At 53.7% G+C, this 18,419-nt stretch overlaps 1 protein-coding gene across 3 annotated transcripts in view; it reads right to left on the reverse strand.

The window, feature by feature from the left end:
- ATP2B4 (ATPase plasma membrane Ca2+ transporting 4) overlaps nucleotides 1-18,419 on the reverse strand; it is a 61,403-nt gene that overhangs the window by 16,437 nt on the left and 26,547 nt on the right. For 2 of the 3 annotated variants that reach the window (XM_036398210.2, XM_036398209.2), the window contains exons 3-16: nucleotides 15,590-15,787; nucleotides 14,028-14,285; nucleotides 12,420-12,545; nucleotides 12,062-12,190; nucleotides 10,050-10,085; nucleotides 8,038-8,199; nucleotides 7,731-7,945; nucleotides 5,622-5,864; nucleotides 4,723-4,857; nucleotides 3,965-4,071; nucleotides 3,035-3,269; nucleotides 1,625-1,804; nucleotides 848-935; nucleotides 641-747 (exon numbers count right to left, since the gene is read on the reverse strand). In XM_036398210.2, the coding sequence (XP_036254103.1) occupies nucleotides 641-747; nucleotides 848-935; nucleotides 1,625-1,804; nucleotides 3,035-3,269; nucleotides 3,965-4,071; nucleotides 4,723-4,857; nucleotides 5,622-5,864; nucleotides 7,731-7,945; nucleotides 8,038-8,199; nucleotides 10,050-10,085; nucleotides 12,062-12,190; nucleotides 12,420-12,545; nucleotides 14,028-14,285; nucleotides 15,590-15,787 (2,219 nt within the window). The remainder of the gene's footprint in view (nucleotides 1-640; nucleotides 748-847; nucleotides 936-1,624; nucleotides 1,805-3,034; nucleotides 3,270-3,964; nucleotides 4,072-4,722; nucleotides 4,858-5,621; nucleotides 5,865-7,730; nucleotides 7,946-8,037; nucleotides 8,200-10,049; nucleotides 10,086-12,061; nucleotides 12,191-12,419; nucleotides 12,546-14,027; nucleotides 14,286-15,589; nucleotides 15,788-18,419) is intronic. The other variant, XM_054517298.1, reaches the window with a different exon arrangement.

Below are 18,419 nucleotides of genomic sequence, written 5' to 3' on the forward strand. Positions count from 1 at the left end.
GCAGGAATTCCAAGCCCTGCCCAAAACGAGCCCATTCCTGGCGTCTTCCCGGATTCCCCAGATCCCAATCCCTCCTCAAAGGGGAAATCCCTGCCTGCTGCAGCGAATGGGGTTTAGGGGAACAGCTTTCCCTGCTTCTGGAATTGAGTTTGGCTGTTCAGCACATTTCTAAAAACACTTCCCTAAAAATCTCTCATTTGCTCCCCACCCAGCTCCTGCTCATGTCCCTAAATTAATCCCCAGGGAACCTGTTAAAAACAACAGGTTTATTTCCCTGCTTCTTTCGGACAGGATAAAAAGGCATCAAACCAGAGTTTTCCCCCATAAATCAATTCCCAAAGCCTGATCCAGCACCATGCCTGGAATTGGGGTGAAAAGCTGCAGGAAAAACCAAATCCTGGGTTTCCCATGGCTGTCCTGGATCCAGCAGAGACACCAGGACAGGGCAGGTCCCTGCTCTGGGACCTCCAAGGAATTCCCAACCCCTTTCTCACAGCCCTACGCAGCTCAGACTCCAACCCAACACCCTAAGAAAATCCTTTTTTGGGTTTTCAGTCCATCCCATAGATTTGGAAAAGAGTTTCCATGGGTTCTGGAAGCAATCCCATGGAACAAAGGAAAACCCCCAGGCTGGCCCTACCATGGCAAACCCAACGTCTGCTTTCTTCAGGGCTGGGCCATCGTTGGTGCCGTCCCCTGTCACAGCCACCACCTGCCTCTGGTCACCCACGGTGCTGTCGATGATTCCTGCCACGGAAACAAGAAATTAAACCCCAAGGGAAGGATCCCAGCCTGGACCAGGCTGGAAAAACTCCAGGGAGGAGCCTTGGAGAGGGGCAGTGCCCACCTTTCACCAGGGTGTGCTTGTCCGTGGGCGAGGAGCGTGCCAGCACCCGCAGCTTGGGCCAGATCTTGTCCAGCTGCTCCTGCTCCACCTGCAGGACCAGGAAGAGGGAAGTGAATCCTCCCCAGGAATCTTCTGTCCCACCAGAGAGCAAATCCCAAGTGGGACGGGACAGTGGCTTCACCCCAAACACTGCTGAGCACCCCAGCAGCTTCCTTATGCAAGGAAACAAGGAAAACCCAGCGGGATTTGGGAAATTCAGCAGGGATTGGGAAACCCAGCAAGATTCGGAAAACCCAGCAGGATTTGGGAAATCTATCAGGATTTGGGAAACCCAGCAGGATCTGGGAAACTCCTCAAGATTCATAAAACCCATCAGGATTCTGAAAAACCAGCAGGATCTGGAAAACCCAGCAAGATTTGGAAAACCCAGCAGGATTTGGGAAATCTATCAGGATTTGGGAAACCCAGCAGGATCTGGGAAACCCCTCAAGATTCATAAAACCCATCAGGATTCTGAGAAACCAGCAGGATCTGGGAAACCCCTCAAGATTTGGAAAACCCAGCAGGATTTGGGAAATCTATCAGGATTTAGGAAACCCCTCAGGATTCAGAAACCCCGCAGGATTGGAAAAAACCCTCAGGATCTGGGAAACCCCTCAGGATTTAGGAAACCCCTCAGGATTTAGGAAACCCCTCAGGATTTGGGGAACCCCTCAGGATTTGGGGTTTTTGCAGCTGCAGAAGCCTCCCTGCCCGCGCAGGGCCGAGCTCTCCCACCTCTCCCTTCTCGTTGCGGATCAGGCGGTTGAACTCCTTCCCCTCCAGGCACAGGAAGTCCTCCCCGGGCAGCAGGATGCCACACTTGGTGGCGATGGCACGGGCAGTGTTGATGTTGTCCCCTGTCACCATGCGGACGGTGATGCCCGCGCGCTGGCACTTCAGGATGGCATCGGGCACCTGGGGACAGGGACAGGGTTGGCACTGGGAACGCCGGGAGTGAGGCAGCTCCTTGTCCCTAAAAGGATCTGGAGAGGGCTCTGGAGGGGTGGGGGAGCTGCATCTGCCACCTCGAAGGGAAGGGACCTCGCTGCCACCTCACTGTCACCTCGCTGCCACCTCGCTGCCACCTCACTGTCACCTCCCTGGGGCTCCCATGGCTCTCCTGGGTCCAGCAGAGACACCAGGACAGGGCAGGTCCCTGCTCCAAAGAATTCCCAACCCTTTGCTCACAGTCCCACACAGCCTTTCCTCCCTTCCAAAGGGAAGGGACCTTGCTGCCACCTTGCTGTCACCTCCCTGGGTGCCAAGGCACGGCCAGACCGTCCATAAAAGCAGGAATTTCATCCCCTCCCACCCCACTAATGGGTTTATCCATCAGGGAAGAGAGGAAATTGGAGTGAGCAATGAGCAAATCGAATCAGGAGCCTCCAGAGCTGCTGCAGCCAGGGGATCTGTAATGCAATTCCCAGATTGCCAGATCCCTGAACATCTCATCAGGGACCAGGAGAGCAGGGGGAGAGCTCCAGACTGCATCCAGAGGCAGGGATGGGGCATTATTGCATTAGCCCAGCACACAGCTCAGAGGGAAAACCAGCGCCAGGAGCCCAAGGATTCTTGCTAGCTGCTTCCATTCACCTGGAGCAGCACAGAACACAAGGACTGGGAATTTTGGGTAGGAACACGCTGCCATTGTTTTGTCCAAAAATGGGAGAGAAATGCCTGCAGCAGGGATGGGCACAGAGGAGCTGCTGGAATTCTTTGGGGGAATATCAGGGATGGGCACAGAAGAACTGCTGGAATTCCTTGGGGGCAAAGCAGGGAGAGCTGCTGGAATTCCTTGGGGGAATATCAGGGATGGACACAGAGGAGCTGCTGGAATTCCTTGGGTGAACACCAGGGGTGGGCACAGAGGAGCTGCTGGAGTTCACAGAATCACAGAATGAGGTTGGAAGAGACCTCTAAGATCATCGAGTCCAACCTATGCCCTAACTCCTCAACCAGACCATAGCACCAAGTGCCATCTCCAGTCTTTATTTAAACACACTGGGGACATAGAAGAGCTGCTGGAATTCCTTGGGGGCACAGCAGGGATGGGCACAGAGGAACTGCTGGAGTTCCTGAGGGGATCCCAGCCCTGAGCAGCAGGAAAAGGGCCAGGAACAGCACAGGCCAGGGGGGGTTTGGTACCTCGGGCCGTACGGGATCCTCGATCCCCACCACAGCAATGCAGGTCAGGTCAGACAGGATCTCGTTCTCGCTGTCCCAGTCGGGCTCTGCGTCCGCAGGGAAGTCCCGGAATGCCAGGCAGATGGTCCTGAGCCCGTGGCAGGCCATGGGCTCGATCACCTTCTTCACCATCTCGTCCCTGTCCTTCACCTTGAACACCCGCGGCTCGCCGTTCTTGTCCAGGATCTTGGTGCACCTGAGGGGACCGGGAGCTGAGTGAGGCACTGGCACATTCCTGGCACCCCATCCACAAAAACGGGGCTGTTCCTTTTTCACAGCCCCCTCCAGATTTCCTAAACCTACCCAAAACACTCTCAGCACATTCCTGTCACCCCACCTATAGAAGGGACACAACCTCTTCCACAGCTCCCTCCAGATTTCCTAAATCCATCCAAAAACCGCTCAGCACATTCCTGGGACCCCATCTACACAAAGGGGCTGTCCCTTTTTCACAGCCCCTTCCAATTTCCCCAAACCCACCCAAAAAACACTCAGCACATTCCTGTCACCACATCCACAAAAAGGGAGGGGCACATTCCCCTTCCACAAGTCCCTCCAACTTTCACAAATCCACCCAAAAAACACTTGGCACATTCCTGGCACCTCATCCACAGAAAAGGGGGCATTCCCCTCCCACAGCTCCTTCCAGCTTTCCCAAATCCACTCAAAAACTCCTTGCCATATTCCCAGCACCCCATCTACAAACGGGCTGTCCCTTTTTCACAGCCCCCTCCAACTTTCCCAAACCCATTCCTGGCACCCTGTATGGACACCCCCTTTCCCTCCAGCTTTCCCAAACCCCACTGGGCACCTCCCAGCACCCACGCCCATGCCCCCTTGCCCCGTGGGATGCCCAGGATGCCCAGGGGATGGGGCAGGAGCAGGATTTACTTGCGCAGGATGATCTCGGAGGCGCCCTTGCTGTACATGCGGAAGCCGCCGCCGCTGTTCCTCAGCACGGTGCTCATGGACTTGCGCACGGAGTTGAAGGTGTAGACCTGATTTGTGGGGAAAAAAAACCCCAAAACTTAACTCCACAACTTGTAAAAGATGTACAGCTGGTATTTATTACAGCCCTGGATATATGTGGGGTTGTTCCTCCTAAAGGACACCCCTGAGAATTCCCGATCCTTTTTTATCCCCTTTACTTGCACAGAGTTTCACAATAGGTTTAGGTATATTCATTATAGGTTCATATAGGTTCTATAGGTCCTATTCATTATAGGTTTATGTATATTCATTATAGGTTCATATAGGTTCTATAGGTCCTATTCATTATAGGTTTATGTATATTCATTTTACTGGTTTTGAGTTACAATTTGCTATTATTCCTTGTACAGAGAACTCTCTGGTCACTCTGTCAGACTCTTGCAGCTTCAGCTTTGGCTCTCGCCTTTGTTTCAAAGTTCAAGGGGCCCCTCTTATCTCCCTTTTTAGTTTAGGAGTTCCCATTCTTTTTCCTTAGCTGAGGCAGTTTGCGAGCACAGCAGAGTTAACAGACCAAACAAGTTAAAACAGCACATTTCATCTCTGTTAGCAAGCTCCAGACTCAATAATGCAAAGCAGCACATTTCACTTAATTCCAAAATGGATTTCGCCTAAATCCAAAATGGATTTCTACCCTGGTAAATTCCTATTCTGTTCCAGACCTTGTAGAGCTTCTCCTCGGGCACCTCGTTGCGCACGGCCTGGTAGTCCTGCTTCAGGTCCAGCACGAAGCCCAGCAGGGCACACTCGGTCTTGTTGCCCACCTGGCGGGGCAGCCCCCCTTCCTTCTCTGGTGGCTGCAAAAAGGAGGGAGAAATGATGAAGGATGCCAAACCTGGGTGTGGAACAGGGTGGAATGATGAAATGATAGATGGAAGGATGGATGGAACAATGGATTGAAGGATGGATGGAAGGATGGATGGAATGGTGGATGGAACAATGGATGGATGGATGGATGGATGGATGGATGGATGGATGGATGGATGGATGGATGGATGGATGGATGGATGGATGGAACAATGCCTTAAGTTTAAGCTTTCGTATTTTCCAGACTCTGTACTGCACTAGGATATGACTCTGAACTTCACATGTTCTCCTCACAGCTCAGCCACACCAAACAATCCTTTTCCAGCCCCAGAACCAAGGACACTGCTGCAGCTTCAGCCCCAAAAAGTGCAAACAACAGCGAATTGAGAAGAGCAAACTGGGAGGATGGGACTGCACAACCTGGAGCTGTGATTGGACAATTAACCCCAATTTGGACATGGACCAAAACTTATAAAAGTGTGAAAACTCATGACCAGGTGTCCATCTTTGGGTGGAGCCACGGCCGGGCTCTTGTACTGCCCAAGATTCTTGGAGATTCACCTTGGGCAGGTAGGACAGGGGACAAGGTGAGGGGAACACAGAGAACAGGAACAGCCCTTCCCCAGCAGCTCTGGGGTCACTCTCACTATATTTTAATCAACCCTACTTTATTCCTTTAATTCTGTCCAGCCTGAGTTCCCAGGCACCCTCCCAAGTCATCAGGACGCCCCCAAGCTTTGGTGCCGCAGCTCACCAGGATCTTGGAGGTGTAGGCAGAGTTGATGGCCACGCCGTGGACGATGAGGTCCAGGGTTTTGGGCAGGATGGCCTCGGGGTCGGGGATCTGGCGGTAGTGGGTGTCCCCCACGTAGGCCTGCACCACAGTCATGCGGTTCATGGTCAGCGTGCCCGTCTTGTCCGAGCAGATGGCCGTGGCGTTGCCCATGGTCTCGCAGGCGTCCAGGTGCCTCACCAGGTTGTTGTCCTTCATCATTTTCTGCAAGCAGCGAGAAGGGTCAGGGCTGGCCTCACCCCTGCCACCCCCGTCCCTTTCAGGAAGTTGTCTGTGACAATGCAATTGATTTTGAAAAGAAGTTTCAATCCTGGTAGGCTGTAGTAAATTTCACCTATGATCCTGCTTCTAATGTAGCCACTGCCTTTGTGCTTACCATCCATAATTCCACTGTTTACATTATCCATCCCATCACTGCACTAAGATTAAATCATCAAAAACAGTGCTCTACAGTCACAGACATCTTTTCATGAAAAATCCTTTCTTTAGGATTTCTCCTCTTGAGAAGCTGAGAGGCCTCAAGAACAAAATGATTAAACAATGATTATCTGCTGCTGTAGAATGCAACAGGTAGATCTGTGATTGGTTTCATGGAGTTGTTTGTAATTAATGGCCAATCACAGCTCAGTTGGCTCAAGCTTTCTGTCTGAGCCACAAACTTCTGTTATAATTCTTTTCTATTCTTAGCTTAGTTAGCTTTCTGATGAGAACTTTTTTTCTATTAATATAGTTTTATGTAATATATATCATAAAACAATAAACTAAGCCTCCTGAAACATGGAGTCAGATCTTTGTTCTAATTTAAAAACTCTTGTGAACAGTGTCACACTCTACCCTTCAGAACATAGGGTGTGGGCACGAAAAGTGAATGAAAAGTAGCAAACAGCAAACTTAGAATCCTGCATTACTAGAGAACAGCTGGGATTCATTTGTGAAAGCAATACTATTAGTGCCCAGGATGTGTGTCTAGACACTGAACAGTGTATTTGCCACTTCGAAATTCATCCAGTCACTGATCAGAAAACTGTGCTCATATATACTGATAAAGACAACTTTCTGAATTTCAGCTGGAAAATTACTGGAAATTACTGAATTTCAGCTGGAAAAATACTGATTAAAAGCCTGGGACCAAGGCCATTCAGCATCGCTTTGAATAGAAGTACTTTCTAATTCTAAGACTCAAGTTATAATTATATACAAAACAATTCTGTACATGAAAGCATGAACTACTTTCAGGGGGACCTCAGAACCTCAGGTCCCTCCCCTGATAATTCCCTCCCAGGTGTGTCAGTCACCTCTCCTTTCCCCTCCCAGCACTGAAATCCTGGAATTCCAGAAGGGATTGGCAGATTCAAAGGATGCCCTCTACCCCTGGGGGGCCTTGGGCCATCCAGGTGTCCTTTGTCCCTTTGTCCCTCCCCTCCTGTCCCTGCTTGGTGGCTCCCTGCCCCTTCCCTGCCCCTCTCCCCGGGGTTAAAGGAGCAGCAACCACGGGCTCAGGGAGTTCTGTTGGAGCTGGTGCTGCATTCAGAGGCCTGAGGGCCAGAATAAAGCTCTGGATCCAAACCCTCCATCAGAACCGACTCCTTTCCTTCACCATCCCCTTAAAGCTTCTCCACAGAGGGAAACCCCAGGAGCAGCCCCTGTTATGGGGGGAAGCTCCATCCCAGCACCACCAGAGCTCCTGCAGGCCTGGACTTGTCTGCAGTGCCCAGCTGCAGCACCCAGCCAGCCAAAAGTGTCTGTGGGGTCAAACACCACACACCCAGCCAGGCAAAAGTGTCTGTGGGGTGAAACACCACACACCCAGGCAGCCAAAAGTGTCTGTGGGGTCAAACACCACACACCCAGCCAGGCAAAAGTGTCTGTGGGGTGAAACACCACACACCCAGGCAGCCCAAAGTGTCTGTGGGGTGAAACACCACACACCCAGGCAGGCAAAAGTGTCTGTGGGGTCAAACACCACAGTGGCCACTGTTTGGTTCAGCAGCAGGGCCAGACAAGCTCAGGCACGTGCTGGCCACAACATTGGTGATATTCCAACAGTCCCTCCTCACGCCCAGGTCTCACCTTGACAGAGTAGGCCAGCGAGATGGTGACGGCCAGCGGGAGCCCCTCGGGCACGGCCACCACCAGCACGGTGACGCCGATGATGAAGAACTTGACGAAGTACTGGATGTAGATGGGGGTGCACTCGGCCAGCCAGGGCCGCTTCTGCACCCCAAAGGTGTCGATGACGAAGTAGAGCACCAGGATGATGACGGTGATGGCCGACATGATCAGCCCTGGGGACGAGGACGAGGTCAGGGGACACAGGGGACAGGGTCAGCCCTTCCCCACCAGCTCTGGGGTCACTGTCACTGTCACTGTCACTCACCTGCCTTCCCGATCTGCACCGCCAGGCGCGTGAGCTTCCCCTGCAGCACCGACTTCTCCTTCTTGGGCACCTTCACCTTCTTCTTCTCCTTCTCCTCATTTTCCACCCCCTCCTGGCTCTTCAGGGGCTGGATCTCTAAGGCCACACCATCCTGAGTTTTAGCTACAGCCCGGGGGGCAAAAGAAGACACCACGTGTGAACAGGAGAGGCCCAGGCCAGGCTGGAGGACACCACGGAGGAGGATGGTGGTGGCAGAGAGAGAGAGAGAGAGAGAAATCCAGGACAAGAACCACTCCCGACCACACACGCGTCCGAGCACATGGAAGCTCCGTGTCCAGGCCCTGCCACCTCTCTCCGGGGTGCTTTTCTGTCATCTACCCTCTGCCCACGGATCAGGGATCCTCAGAGGTGACTCTGGCACTCATCACACCTCTGCAAGAGACCCTCTAGGCCAGATTTTGGGGTTCTCTTCCAGCCTCTAAGCCTGCAGAGGATTGGGAGTGCTTTGGAATGAGCCCAGAGATGCCCCAGTGTCCCCAGTTCCCCCAGTGCCACCCCTGCAGTGCCCTGTGGGCAGCCCAGCAGGAATCGCTCGCCAGGGAAGCGACGGAGGGGGTGAGATGGAGGGGAGGGTTAGAAATTGGGATGGAGACTGAAGAGCAGGGAGCCAGGAATCCTCCAATCCCAGCCTGGAGCCGTCCACCACGCCTTTGGGACCCGAGACAGCCCAGCTTCCCATTCCTAAAACTGGGCTAACCCAGCTGGAAGGCTGCCCTGGGCAAACCCAAGCCTGGCAGCTTTGGAGAGGGATGGGCAGCCCAGCAGAGGCTCCTCCTGAGCTGGTGGAGCTGGAGGAGCAGCAGTGGCCCCAGGGCCACCCCCTGGGGGTGTCCTGTCCCCTCCTGGGCTGGAGGCCACCCCGGAGCAGCTCCACGGTGACAAGAGACCCGACACGGACACAACAAAGCACCCGGACAGAGCTGACTCAAGGAGGGCAACTCAAAACTGCTGAGAGAGAGAGAAACAGAGAGAGAAACAGAGAGAGAGAGAGAGGGGTGGAGAGAGAGGTGCAGAAATGGGGCTTCCTCCACAGCCTGCAAAGAACAGGGTGAGAAACACTGGTGAGGAGACGCTCACGGAGTCGAGGCCATGGCAGGACAGGGTGCAAGCGTCCCATGGGCCAGGCCCTGGGGGAGATCTCATCCCAGGAATGCCAGGAGGGCACCTCCAGCTCTGCCCTGAACACCAACCCTGTGCAGGGACAGCTTTAAACCACCAAATCCCTGCTGGGAGTCATGGAGGCATCCCAAGAAAGGGATGCTCCACCAGGAGTCCTCCCTGAAAAATGGCTCTTCCCCATGCAGGAACAGCAGGAAGGTTCATTCCAGTGATGCCTTAGGACTTTAGCTTTTATCTTTTCCATACATTTATAATCCTGCAGTTCTTTAGTGTATGACTCTAAACTCCACACACAGTGTCAGCTGCTGCTTTCCCATTTTTACACAATTCCTCTCCGGGCCTGGGAATCAACACCACCTCACTGGTCAGGCCCTGAGAGATGGGAGCAAAAGGGAGTTGGGGGAGCAAATTTGGTGTCAATGGCTTCATTACCTGCAGCTGTAATTGGCAGATTAACCCCCAATATGCAAATGGATTTAAAAGTGTGAAAACCCCGTGACCCGTGGTCCATTTCTGGGTGGGCTTCATCTGCCCTAAATGCACCTGAAGGCCCTTCAATAAATAAAACTGCTTTTGATTCCCTTAATTCGGTCTGGCCTCTGGTTTTGGGCAGTCCCAGCACGGCATCCCCTGCCTTGGGTTGGGGTTTTGGGGACACCACGGGACCGTTGCACCCTGTCCTGGAGAAACGAGGCGAGAGTCCCGCCGGAGCAGCAAAGAGCACAGACTGATGAGGAGAAGGAAGGAAGGAAGAAGGAGGAAGGAAAGAAGGAAGGAGGAATGCCTGGTAGTTAGTGTGGTGCTGGTTCAAAGGATGGAGAGGCTGGCGTTACCTTTGTTGCGGTTTTCGGGGGCTCCGCTTTTTTTACCTGTTCAAAGAGAGAAAGGGGGGAGGGCTGAGCACAAGGAGCCGCATTCCCCATCCAGCTGGGATGCTCCCAGGGGCCACTCCAGTGGTCACCCTCTGGACACCGCGCCTTGGTCCACACACAGCTCGAGGCTCCGCAGCTCCCAGGCTGCCCTGGGCACCCCTGTCCCAAGGATTCTGCTTCTCCCCACCTGTAAATCACCCCCAAACCCCAGCAGTGCCTCGAGGGTGCTGGAGGTGCCTCAGATTTTCAGGAGGAGAAGCCACAGAGCAGATTTTCAGGAGAAAAAACCCTCCTGGCAGCTCCAGGTCCCTCCCTCCTGCTGCCACCAGATCCAGATGGGAAGCACAGACTTGTCCCCCACCATGGGCAGCACCAGACCCAGAGCAGGGAGGTGTGACCCCCAAAATCTGTCCAGGTGGCACACGGGGCTGCCCAGGGCTGCTGCACCTCAACCAGCCTCAGGTGACAAGGGCTTTATGTCACCCCACAGCTCCAGTGGGGACAAACTGGTGGCACCCCCTGGACCTGCTCTGCTCCCAGACACATTGAGCTTGAAGGCTGGGAAAGCTCCAAGCACTGGGTGGCTCCCAGTGCCATTCCCAGTGCCATTCCCAGTGCCATTCCCAGTGCCACTCTCAGGGCACCCTGTCCTGATAGCGGCACTGGGAATGGTGGGAGCTCCATAGCTCCCAAATCCTGGAGCTGGGGAAGGCAGGATCCAGTTCAGAGCTGGGGAAGGCAGGATCCACACCCAGAGCTGGGGAAGGCAGGATCCAGTTCAAAGCTGGGGAAGGCAGGATCCAGCTCAGAGCTGGGGAAGGCAGGATCCAGTTCAGAGCTGGGGAAGGCAGGATCCACACCCAGAGCTGGGGAAGGCAGGATCCAGCTCAGAGCTGGGGAAGGCAGGATCCAGCTCAGAGCTGGGAGCTGGGGAAGGCAGGATCCAGCTCACAGCTGGGGAAGGCAGGATCCAGCTCAGAGCTGGGGAAGGCAGGATCCAGCTCAGAGCTGGGAGCTGGGGAAGGCAGGATCCAGCTCAGAGCTGGGAGCTGGGGAAGGCAGGATCCAGCTCAGAGCTGGGGAAGGCAGGATCCAGTTCAGAGCTGGGGAAGGCAGGATCCACACCCAGAGCTGGGGAAGGCAGGATCCAGCTCAGAGCTGGGGAAGGCAGGATCCACACCCAGAGCTGGGGAAGGCAGGATCCACACCCAGAGCTGGGGAAGGCAGGATCCAGCTCAGAGCTGGGGAAGGCAGGATCCACACCCAGAGCTGGGAGCTGCAGCCAGCACAGCCCAGGAGCCTCTCCCGCCTGGCATCGCCTCCCGGGAAGGGCTCCCTGGCGCGGGGATGCCGGAGCAGCTGGCAGTGCCAGCCTGATGCTGCTGCCAGCGCCTGATCCCAGTGAGGCCAAACCTGCTGAGCAGGGCATCAGGGACACAGGGAGCTTCCCCAGCTGGGAATAAGCAGCTGGATGTGAAAGCTGAGACGGGAGAGTGCTCCAGTCCCAGCACGATGGGAACACCTCAGCCTGGCTGCTGTCCCAGCCCTCCTCTGCCTCCTGCCGTCCCCTCCTTTCCCCCAGGGAGCTCAGGGAATGCTCAGGAGATCCTCAGCCAAGTCCTGCAGGGTTTGGATGGGCTAAAAAGACCCTGTGGGCACCCAGGACTCACCTTCCCACCACCACGGGGTGGGCAAGGAGCACAGCAGGGGAGTTGCCACCAGCCCCTCTTCCCAGGGGATCCTTGATCCCCCAAACCCCACAGCTCCAGGATGGAGAGGAGGGTGCTGGAGAAGGGTCCCAAAGAGGTCTGGGAGCATGGAGGGACCAGGTGGAGGGGACAGGGATAGATCCCCAACCTCTCCCTGATCCTGCCGGGGCCAGGGGAGCTGACCCCATGTGGGAGGAGCCTGTGGATGCTTCCCAGGAAAGGGAGAAAGGAGGGAAAAAAGGCAGGTTCAGGGCATTTTCTTACCTTTCTTCACTTTCTTCTCCTCGTCACCCTCTCCTCCTGCTCCCAAGAGGGTGAAGATGATGCCAGTCTGGGAGTTGATGCCCACGGCAGTCACCACCATCCTGCCCGAGCCCTCCATCACGTGGGTACCTGGCAGGGCAGCAATGCCATGGGCACACAGGTGACACTCCCAGCTCCCATCCCACAGAGTCCCAGACTGGTTTGGCTTGGAAGGGACCTTCAACCCCATCCTGTTCCACCCCCTGCCACGGGCAGGGACAACTTCCCCTGTCCCAGATTGCTCCAAATCCCGTCCAGCCTGGCCTTGGACACGTCCCTGAGAGCAGGGCCCACCCTGATCCCATCCCAGAACCCTCACCTGACAGCAGCATGGGGTCTTTATCCATGGATTTCTTCACCTGGTCTGACTCCCCGGTCAGTGAGCTCTCATCTATCTTCAGGTCATTGCCCTGGATCAGGATCCCGTCCGCTGGCAGGAGATCACCTGGACAGGAGGAAAACCAGGGATCAGCCCAGCCTGGGCTCAGCCCTGCCTGCCCCATCCCAGGAATGCTCCAAAAGGATCCAAAACTCAGGCTCAGAGCAGCTCTAGAGGGAAGAGAAGCAGCAGGTGGGGTTTGTGAGGGACAGGTGCAATCAAATGAAATCCAAGAGCTCCCAAATCCTCGCTGGAGACTCCTGGGGAGGATTTTGCTCGGTGCTTCCCCATCTGGTTTTAATGAATCCTTCCCAGAGCTCCTGATGCATCCAAAATCCACCATATCCACCTGCCAAGAATGGAATCAGGCCCTTGGGAAAACACACACTGTGTTGGATCAATCTCCTTCCTGAATGGGAGGAATATTCCCCCTGGGAAACGAGGAGCAGGGCCTGATTGATCCCAAGGGCTGCAGCTCCTGGATAAGGAAACATCCAGCAGTGCCTCCAGGCCAAGGACATAATCCCCAACAACTCCTGGGTAAGGAAATATTCCCCAGCATCTCCTGGATGAGGAAATGCTCCCAAACAACTCCTGGATGAGGAAATACTCCCCAACATCTCCTGGATAAAGAAATATTCCCTAACATCTCCTGGATAACAGAATATTCCCCAGCATCTCCTGGATGAGGAAATACTCCCCAAAACCTCCTGCATAAGGAAACACTCCCCAGCATCTCCTGGGCAAGGAAATATTCCTCAACATCTCCTGGATAAGGAAATAGCCTTAACAGGGACAAGGTTGGGAAAATAGACTAACACAAACTAATAAAGTTAATTAATTCTGATCCAGGAGCTCCTTAAAGCTCCAGGCCAAAAAGAGAAGGTGAGTGAGCTCATGGAGCTCCACTGGTTACTGGAGCTGGTTACTCCATGAAAATGCTGCCATGGAGCTCCATCACCTCCAAGGCACCATTTCCATGGAGCAACCAGAGGAGCTGCTGCTTGTCCTCAAGGAAGAAGGGCTGGAGAAGGGGGGAGGAGGTGTTTTGTGGAGATAATCAAAACTCCACAACTTTTGTGAGAGTTGTAAAGCCGGTGTGTTTATTACAGCGCTGGACACATGTGGGAATCGTTCTCCTCAAATGACGTGGGTACCTCTGGGAACTCCAGGTCCCTTTTTATCCCCCTCTCAAATACACACACGCATACAACTTCACAACAGGTCCATACATATTCACTTTTATGAATTTCACGTGACATTTGCTGCTAGTTCTTCTTTGTCAGAAAGAATTCTTAGGTCGGGCTGACCTGCTCTCACAGCAGTCTCTCTGCCTCTCTCTATCACTTTCTGTCTCCTCCCCTTCATCCCTGTCTTTCACTGAAGCAGTTTCTCTGAGCCTAGGCTTTTGCAACCAGGCCGTTTTCTAACTACAGACTCAACTCAAAAACGTGCATTTCCCCTAAATCAAAACGGATTTCTACTCTGGAAAATCTCTACCCTGCTTCAGAGGCTCCCAGGGGGGAGCTCAGCCCCAGCCCCACTCACCGTACTTGATCTGGGCGATGTCCCCCACCACGATCTCGGCCACGGGGATCTGGATCACCTGGCCCTTGCGGATCACCGTGAACTTCTGCTCCTGCTCGATGCGGCTCTGGAGGCCCCGGAACTGCTTCTCCTTGCTCCAGTCGTTGAAGGCCGTCACCAGCACCACGATGATGACGGAGAACAGGATGGCAGCGCCCTCGATCCAGCCCGCCTGCGACTCGCCCTCGTCCTCCACGCCGCCCGTGGACTGCCCGCACACTGCCCAGGATAACCCCAAATGAGAGAGTTCCCATGGGATAACCCCAAATGAGAGAGTCCCCATGGGATAACCCCAAATGAGAGAGTTCCATGGGATAACCCCAGATGAGAGAGTTCCATGGGATAACCCCAAATGAGACAATTCCCATGGGATAACCCCATATGAGAGAGTTCCCATGGGATAACCCCAAACACTGCCCGGGAGAGAGCCCGTGGATAACCCCAAATGAGAGAGTTCCCATGGGATAACCCCAAATGAGAGAGTTCCCATGGGATAACCCCACACACTGCCCGGGAGAGAGCCCGTGGATAACCCCAAATGAGAGAGTTCCCATGGGATAACCCCAAATGAGAGAGTCCCATGGGATAACCCCAGATGAGAGAGTTCCCATGGGATAACCCCAAACACTGCCCGGGAGAGAGCCCGTGGATAACCCCAAATGAGAGAGTTCCCATGGGATAACCCCAAATGAGACAACTCCCATGGGATAACCCCATATGAGAGAGTTCCCATGGGATAACCCCACACACTGCCCGGGAGAGAGCCCATGGGATAACCCCAAACACTGCTTGGAGCAGGGAATTCCTGCTTGGATAACCCCACACAAGGGAATTCCCATTGGGATAACCCCACACAAGAGAATTCCCACTGGATAATCCTACACACTGCCCGGAGAGAACTCCCCACTGGATAACTGGTCCTCCCCCAAAGACCCCAAAGATGGGGAGGTGCCACCACCCAATTCCCCTATCCCAAACCCCTGCTCCCACAGGGAACAGGGCAGATCCCAGGATATCCCCACAGAGAACCAGGCAGATCTCACGAGTCTCCATCCCAAACCCCTGCTCCCACCGGGAACAGGGGCAGATCCCAGAGTCCCCCCCACAGGGAATGGGGCAGATCCCAGGATATCCCCACAGGGAATGGGTCGATCCCAGGATATCCTCACAGGGAATGGGTCGATCCCAGGATATCCCCACAGGGAATGGGTCGATCCCAGGATATCCCCACAGGGAATGGGGCAGATCCCAGGATATCCCCACAGGGAATGGGGCAGAGCCCAGGATATCCCCACAGGGAATGGGACAGATCCCAGGATACCCCCACAGGGAAGGGGTCAATCCCAGAGTCCCCTCAGCAGGAACGGGCAGATCCCAGGATATCCCCACAGGGAATGGGTCCATCCCAGGATATCCCCACAGGGAATGGGTCCATCCCAGAGTCCCCTCAGCAGGAACGGGCAGATCCCAGGATACCCCCATAGGAACGGGGGCAGACCCAAGTGCCCAGCCCAGGGACTCACGCTCGTTGTCCCCTCCCGGGGGGTGGTAGAAGGACAGCCCCAGGGAGATGATGGCTGCGATCTCCAGGATGATCAGCGTCACGTCCTGCAGCGCCTCCCACACCAGCTGCAGGAACGTCTTGGCCTTCTTGGGGGGGATGAAGTTCTGGCCAAAGACCTGACGCCGCTTCTCCAGGTCCGTGGGGTTCCCAGACAGGCCTGGAGGGGTGGGGAGAACAGGGATGAGGGTAAATCCCACTGCTGTCCCTGTGGGATTCATCTAGGAGCAGCTCCCTGCCCGTCCCGGAGAATGTGAGGAGCTGGCAGAGGGGAGACAAGGTGTAAATAAATAAATAAATAAATAAAGTATAAACAAATAAATAAAGTAAAAATTTTAAAAAAATTAATAAAGTATTGAGAAAATAAAGATTTAAACAAATAAAAATTTATAAAGTAGTAAACAAATAAAATTTTAAATAAACTATAAAAGTATAAAAATAAAAATTAAAAAATAAAATTAATGAAGTATTAAGAAAATTAAGATTAATAAAAATAAAAATTAATAAAGTAGTTAACAAATAAAATTTTAAATAAACTATAAAGTATAAAAAATAAATTAAATAAAATTGAAATAAACTATAAATAAAGTATAAACAAATAAATAAAATAAACCTATAAATAGAGACAAATAAATAATAGAAATTACATAAAGTATAAACAACTACAATATAAATAAATAATATATAAATTATAAAACATAAATAAATAAAGTATAGATAAATAAAATATAAATAAATAAAGTATAAACAAAGAAAATTAATTAAATGAATAATACATTAAAAGATAATATATAAATATATAAAATACAAATGAATCAAAATATAAATTAAAGGAATTAGTTAAATAAATAAATAATACATTAAAATATTAAATAGAAATATATAAAATATAAACAAATAAAACAAAATTATAAATAAATAAATTATAAATAATTAACAAACCAAAAATATAAACAAACAAATAAATAATGTATCAGGCTACAGCCTGGAAAACGTCACTGTCACCCCCAGGCAGGGGACACCAGGCTGCAGCAGTGCTGTGCCACTGTCACCTCCAGGCAGGGGACACCAGGCTGCAGCAGCGCTGTGCCATTGTCACCCCCAGGCAGGGGACACCAGGCTGCAGCAGCGCTGTGCCATTGTCACCCCCAGGCAGGGGACACCAGGCTGCAGCAGCGCTGTGCCACTGTCACCCCCAGGCAGGGGACACCAGGCTGCAGCCTGGCGAGTGCCCAGGTGCTGCCAGCTGGCACCGGTGGCCTTGTTTACATCAAATGAGCCGTAAATCTGGGCAATCCTGGGCAATCCTGGGCAAATCTGGGCAATTCTGGCACTGGCAGTGCCCGTGGCCACCTGAGCCCTGTCCTGTGCCAGCCCCTGGAGCTGTGGGAGCCTCTCCCAGCCCTGGGGACACTGGGTCCAAGCTGGGATCTGGGCTGGTGCTGCTGGGAAAGGGTGGGACACAGGGAGGGAGCAGGACACGGAGCTGGGAGCGAGGATGGGGGAAAATGGGGGAAAATGGGGAATAAAAGGGAGCCTGAGCCCCTTCAGAGCCCTGCCAGCAGCCATGGGTGACAGTGGCAAAGTGGCCACCTCTAATAAAGCCATAAATACTGACAGGGTTGGATGGAGTGATGGGTGACAGCAGCAAAGTGACAGGGCCACCCCTAATAAAGCCATAAATGTTGAGGGGGTTCCAACCCATGAGCCAGCAATGGGTGACAGTGGTGACACGGCCATCCCTAATAAAGCCATAAATGTTGAGGGGGGTACCAGGAGGGAGCAGTGGGTGACAGTGGCAATGTGACACAGCCACCCCGAACAAAGCCATAAATGGTGACAGGGTCCTAGAAGGGCGCAGTGGGTGACAGTGGCAAAGTGACACTGCCACTCCTAATAATGCCATAAATGCTGGTGGGGTGCCAGGCCATGAGCCAGCGATGGTGACAGTGGCAGTGTGACACAGCTGTGTCCCCAGCACCACCTTAAGGGACCCCCCCATCCCATCCTTCTCCACCTTAAGATGTCCCCGGGGCCACTGCCAGGTCCCGGGATGCTCCAGGAATGGCCCTGGGCACATCCTGGTGGTGCCTGGAGCAGCCTGGCAGTGACAGGGGACCCAGGTCCTGCACGCAGGGGACAGCTCTGAGTCATTCCAGGGGACACCTTCCTGACAGACCTGTGTCACCCTGGGGGACACCTCCCTGCCAGCCCCATGTCACTCTGGGGACACTCCTGTGCCAGCCCCATGTCATTCTGTGGGACACCTCCGTGCCCGCCCTTTGTCATTCTGTGGGACACCCCAGTGCCAGCCCCATGTCACTCTGAGGGGACACCCCCATGTCAGCCCCGTGTCACTTTGAGGGGACACCTCTGTGCCAGCCCCATGTCACTTTGGGGACACCCCTATGCCAGCCCCGTGTCACTCTGAGGGGACACCCCCATGTCAGCCCCATGCCACTTTGAGGGGACACCTCTGTGCCAGCCCCATGCCACCCTGGGGACACTCCTGTGCCAGCCCCATGTCACTTTGGGGACACCCCTATGCCAGCCCCGTGTCACTCTGTGGGATACCCCCATGTCAGCCCCATGTCACTTTGAGGGGACACCTCTGTGACAGCCCCGTGTCCCTCTGGAGACACCCCCCTGCCTGCCCCCTGTCACTTTGAGGACACCTCCGTGCCAGCTCCATGTCACTGTGTGGGACACCTCCCTGCCCACCCTGTGTCACTCTAGTGACACCCCCGTGCCAGCCCCCGTGTCCCCATGTGTCCCCACGTGTGTCCCTGCAG

Source organism: Molothrus ater, chromosome 25 (assembly GCF_012460135.2).
Source record: "Molothrus ater isolate BHLD 08-10-18 breed brown headed cowbird chromosome 25, BPBGC_Mater_1.1, whole genome shotgun sequence".
Taxonomy (NCBI): Eukaryota; Metazoa; Chordata; class Aves; order Passeriformes; family Icteridae; genus Molothrus; species Molothrus ater.